At 38.9% G+C, this 6,156-nt stretch overlaps 1 protein-coding gene across 1 annotated transcript; it reads right to left on the bottom strand.

Annotated features, from left to right (window-relative positions):
* Positions 1-3,079: 3,079 nt before the first annotated feature.
* Positions 3,080-4,243, bottom strand: LOC140927119 (adenosine receptor A3-like). The gene has a single exon (XM_073376775.1). It carries the CDS (start codon positions 4,193-4,195, stop codon positions 3,185-3,187), a length of 1,011 nt encoding a protein of 336 aa, XP_073232876.1. The 5' UTR covers positions 4,196-4,243; the 3' UTR covers positions 3,080-3,184.
* Between the last annotated feature and the right edge of the window lie 1,913 nt (positions 4,244-6,156).

The following is a 6,156-nucleotide window of genomic DNA, read 5'->3' as shown; positions in this document are numbered from 1 at the left end:
ACCGAATACTCACGAAGATTAAAATAGTGAAAATTAATACCAGACATACATGTATACATATTCATAATAATTAACATTGACAGAAAAAGGACCTCTATAATTATGATGTCTGACAGAACGTTATAGCCACAAAGTTTATCAGAGAGTAAATATTTACTATGTAACTATTTGTGGGTACCTATTTAGACCTTGGAAAATCTTCTACTTTGGTTTGATTACAGTGTAACTTGTTTTGCTTGTAATTGTCTTTGTTTGCTGTTGTTTACAATAAAATTGTTAATTCTGTTGTTACTTTTTTGACGTCAAAGTTACATTTATTCACAAAACATGGCTCATAATTTTTCGTGAAATTTAATACTTGCAAAATTAAGTGAAAATGAGATACAGCATGCACCTTTGAGTTTCTCTTAACTTATCTGAAATGCCAGGTGATAAGGGAAGGAGGCAGCTAACATTTAACCTTGAAGGTAGAAACCTAAACAAACAAGCTTAGGCTGGTCACAGTAGCCTGTCAAAAGTCCACAGTCCGCAGTCCTTACTCCACAGTCCACAGTACTCCCCTTTACACTGAGCACTTAAATAATTCATAAAAGTGCGCTAAGCATCATGAAAGTTTAATATCTCACAAGAAATGTGGTTTTAAGACCCACTATTCAATGTTTACATTACAAATTCACTTTCAATTTGAACACCGCAACATATATAGCTTTGAATCTTATAATGTGATAAATGTATAAACTGATGTATCTCTGCATTTTCTGTTTTTGGAACACATTAACGCGAAATGAAAAACAAAATTTTACAGTACACATGAGCACTGTTTGACAAACAGAAACAAAGAATTACAAGCGCCAACGAACAAAAACAATAGATTCAGCTTCTTTAGATGACCATGTCACCCAGCGTTTTCAAAAAAACTTTGCTCATCAAAGCCAATTACCAACAATTTAATCTGATTTCGAGTGAAAGAATATAAGCTTAAGTTTATACGTGTCACACATTATCGATTACTGCAGTTGAAGATTAAATTCCTGGAGCGTTTTAAATGTTTATGGAGTTGGTAATTTAGTTTATTGCGAGCCGAATGGTGTCGAAGACCTTCGAACTTGACTGGGAGCCAGTTTAGATAGTAGGGAATCTTACACAAACAAAAGGTGTAAGCCTTTCAAAGATAAATAAGAACAGAGAGAAGACAAAACCCGGCACCTCGATTTTGGAACACCGGTCATTGCAACACAATGTTGAAGCGCGGATTTGTTTAGGCTTAATTGTAAGCCTTGAAAACCGGCGCGCTTGAGATGACACCTTGCTAATAATTATTTTGCTGGTATCTTCCATCCAGGCGAGCAGAATACATCAGCTGTATTTTCTAATATTTTAAAACAATAAAGGCTGCATTCTTTTAAGAATTATTTCCTCACCTTGTGTCGGAAGAATACTTCCTTTGGGTAAGCTATGAATTCCAGCGAAAACACAGGAAGAAGAACAGATCTTGGCAACGCGTCAAAGGGAACCTTCCGACAAGAGGACTGGGTTCTACTGACGGTGGAGAAAAATGTGTCCGCAATGCGTACATATTTGGGGAGTTCTTTAAATCTACAACAGTGATAGAAACACGAAAATAAAAAATGTTCATTTGTTTGCCATATCTGCATAAACTTTTCTGATGCGATGTTTTCAAGGATAGATAAAGGACGTAAACACACGACTTAAAAATAATACACAAACAGCGGCAATAAACATTGTGAGCTTATGAGAAGCATGCGAGCAAGCTCTCAATTGCGCTCTGGCAGCGGGGCAAGTTTCACCCATCCTGTCATGGTGAAATTTAAAGTAAACGAAGTTTTAAATCCCAGGATGGAAATCTTATCAGCAGACACAAAACGTCAAACTCCATCACTTGATAAAGTTTCAGTGATAGAATCGAACGCTTGTATACGCTAATAAGTTTTCTATCCTTGGATTTGAGACCTCGTTTGCCTTAAATACTGTGAGCTTACGCAACTTTACTGAAGTTAACACTGGGAGAGAGGATGCAATGGGGAGGTACGGTTGCGGAGCCATCAACAACAACGGAGAACGACATGTTGAAATTTTTCTTAACAACAGATGCGTAATAGGTGGAACCATCCTCCCCCACACAGACATTTACAAACTGAGTTGGTGATCCGCAGCTGATGGAAACACTGTCAATCATATTGGCAACGTCGTCAAAGTCCATTGTGGGACAGATGTTGGCAGCGACCGCACCACCTGGCCAAGGTCAGGTTGAAACTTCCAGCAAAACCTGCTATCAAGCAGCAGCACAAAGTGTTTGGCATCAACAAGCAGTTGTGCTTCTGTGTTGAAAGGGGAGTTCAATGTTGAGCTTAGAAATCGTTCCAGAGCACTTGACATTTAAGATGCAGAAGATCTGGACACTGTTGAAACAACCTGGAGTAACATCATAAGAATGTAGAAAGAAACTGCAGAGTGTCTCAGGCTTTAGAAAGATGAAATTCAGGCAATGGTTAACACCTAAGACTTAATAGGGGAAAATCGATGAGATGAGATGAGAAAGGCCAAAGATACGCTGCTAAGTGCAACGTCTCCTAGACTGACTCAGCGTACAAAAGAGGTATATAAGATCAAAGATAAAGAGGTTAAGAGGATTTCCCGAAGGGATAAGAGAGCCTTTGTGGAGAATGACACCTACACCATAAGGAAGGGAAAGTAATAAGCATTGTAAAAAAGTACTCAACCAGCCAGAGCCTAATGAGCTTGCGGACCCAGACCGTCCTGATAATATCTCAAAATTAGGGCAAGATTTCCGTATATAACCTGATACATTTATTATGCAGTCATGTTTCCACTCTATTCAATCATTTTTTTGTGCGTAATAGTATGGAATTGCTGCATGCATAATAAATGTACCAGGCGTTATAAAGAAATGACCTGTTAAGTGCTATTACCTATAGGCTCTAGCATAAAGACGACAGTAACGATATTACTTCAAATTGTCATTTAAAATCAAGAGAGCTCTAGTTTATTTCGCTTGGTAAATTGAAACTAATACGCCCCAGTTTATATATAATCTTGCCAGTGCACATGGTTACAGATAATATATAATTATTATCTGAGATGTCTTAAAAGATAAATTGAAAAAGTGCCACTTATTAGCCATCGTTGTTATAGGTAGATACAGTTATTGATATTTGCTTTGTAAGCTAAAGACAGAATCATTTGCGACAATTTGAGCGTGATTACGACGGCAAGTGAAAATTTTAAGTAATTTAGCAACAGCTCGTCTAATCTCGGCGATTCTCCAACAGTAAATTACGGGGTTTACGGAACTGCATATAAAAATACAAGATGAAACATAGATGTAAGCTGTCTTTACCGAATAAGTGTAACCTTCGAATCTATGAGCTATTGCTACACCGATAAATGGGGCATTTGATATCACGAATAAAATGAGAATATATGCCATGGTGACTGTTGACTTTTTGAACCTGAGGATATTTCTGGATGATTTGGCGCTTTCTTGATCTTCAATGGAGCGATGATGTCGTTTGACGTGCTTGTAAATCCCAGTATATGCCACAACAGTGATAATTAAGCTCGAAAACAAAATAGGCACTGTTACAGCATTGTATTCTCTTCCATCTTTAAATAAGAATCTCAAGCTCGCCATGATCCCAATAGTTATCCAGAGGGTTCCAACGATAAGAAATACTCGGAAATTTGTTACAAGTTCCTTATATCGAAGATGTAAGTACATGGCAAGGTAGCGTTCAATACTTATTGCAGTAAGCGTGAGAATCGACACCCCGGACGTGATAAAACCAGATGTTTCTGAGATTATCCGAGTAGCACAGTAGATGTCCAAGTTCCGTAGTATTTCCCCAATTTTGTGAGCCACGAAACACGGTTGAGCTATTAATCCGACGGTGAAATCGGACAAAGCGAGACAGCAGAGTAACGTGTTCGCTGGGCAATGAAGAGAAGGCGTTGTTTTGTAGGCCATAATTATGGTTAGGTTTCCCAGAATTGCGGTGAGCGAGAAAACGGAGTTTAGGACGGCTGTTGCAACATTTGTTGAGTATAAATCCTCGGCTTCAAAGTTTATGTCCAAGTTAAAACAGCTACTTTTAGAGTTCACTCTGGACAAATTTAACATGGTTTTACGATCAGGAACTCTTTTAAACCTTAACATATTACTGATAGGTACATCTTCCTGAAAAAAGTTTCGTGTTTCCACGCTTCTAATTTCTTCAATACATACAGCTGCATTAAAATCAAATTCTTCATCGCTACGTCATTTGCTTGAAATCGAATGGTAAACTAGTAGCAAAGGAAATGAAAAATTCAGATTTATTTACTTTCAAATTTTATATTTCTTCAAGAACTATCGTTAAGATGCTTGCAAATTATTTTTAGAGTTTAATTGTATCTCCAATATAAAGAAATTGGCAAATTTATTCCCTTGCAGATGTGTTGTGTATTTTTAATTAGATCCCTCCTTAAAGTAAATTTACCATTGAAAATAGGCAGCTTTTTTTGACAGAACTGTCGGCCTCAGTGGCCGGGTTATCGTGTAACACAATGAAATAGAAGAAAATGAAGCATTCACATCTTTCTGTTTTTAGATAGCTATTTAGAAACTTAAAGACTGTTAGGCGATCCCGGCATTTTCGGTTAAAAAAAAGGGATGCAAAAATAAAAACGATATTTCGAACCCTCAAATTCGGAATAATTGTTCTTGTCAGTCCCTTCAAAATTACGAGGAATTTCAATATTTAACATAAATTTTTATAAGTTATGGAAAAATCTCGTTATTACACCCTAACGTTTAATTACGTACTGGCAACCACTGACAACTGCGCATGTCCCACTCATAATGAAAGCTCAGGCTCCACTAGTCTTGTTTCCAGTTTCCGCTTTACCCTTGTCAAGAAGAATGGAATGAGGTATCGTACCACATGTCACATAACGGCGACATGAAATAGGCCATTTCAGGGCCGCCCGAAGCCTCTGTTTTAAAGCAACGCCTATTTTTCATTCACATGCAGATGTAACTTATTATCACAAAAACGGTTTTGCACTTAGCCTCGTTTTGAAAGTGAGGGTTTTGGAAATGGCCTATTGCAACTGCAAGTCTAGCACATCAGACATAAAAACTGTGGACTCCTGGTTGACTTGTCCTCTTTCCATTTATGGAAGGTTTTGACTGATTCGTTCTCGCCCGTCTTAGAAGCATACTCCTGGTATATAGTTACACATGAGGATGTAGAGATATATCATAGTGACTTGGTGCGCTTCGACTAAGATGGCTTGCAGTAAGCAATGATTCAGCCACACCTTGTGTCACCACTCCAGCACTGCAAGCTTCTTCCAGTCATCTAGTGCCAGTGAACCACTTGCCGAGCATATTCCAGGACGCCATCTTCACGTGAAGCCCGCCAAGCATAAAAAGCTATCTTCTTCGTACGCACCACTGCGCCTGCACTGAATTTCCTTTGCCAAGGTAGACAGCGGCTGGTTCACAGCGATAACTGGAGTTTGAGAAGGATTAACATGCATGACAGCAGCTCTGTTTACTCTTATGAAATGCGTTAGGGCGGGGGGGGGGGGGGGGGGGAGGTCTCCCTCCCAAATTTTTTCGGCCCTTCGGGCCTCAGTTTGGTCCAAAAATAAGGGGGAGCCCCTCCCCTGAATACGCCACTGGAAAACAGTTTCTTCAGCTGTTTCTTGGTATTCTCAAGCCAGTCTCTCTGTTGAGAAAAAGATATCAACTGTCCGGCATAGAACTCACCTTTGACTAGTATCAGAGGTGGCACCTTCCTGTATTTTAAAGGCAGTTGTGCAATTTTATTTTGACCTATAACTTCTTTGCATGATCATAGGTATCAATTTTCCTGTCGTTTCAAGGATTCACGTTAGTTTGTGAAATTGCCGTTTGGAAAGAGTCCTTCGAAGTGGTGGAGCTTAGATGACGATAGCCTACGTCAGATTACATGTAAGAAGAAACCACAGAAAACCCAAAGATTCTTCACAAGGCAACAAAACCACAACGTTAACGCTACCGACTGAATTAAGCTGCTTTTTGTTCTCGACAACATGTCAAGCGGACTTTGCCTCTAAGCCAATGAATTTTCCCGAAATCGATCACGTGAT

Source organism: Porites lutea, chromosome 2 (genome assembly GCF_958299795.1).
Source record: "Porites lutea chromosome 2, jaPorLute2.1, whole genome shotgun sequence".
NCBI lineage: Eukaryota > Metazoa > Cnidaria > Anthozoa > Scleractinia > Poritidae > Porites > Porites lutea.
The sequence above is the reverse complement of the archived record's forward strand: the minus strand, read 5'-3'. Positions and strand labels throughout refer to the sequence as shown.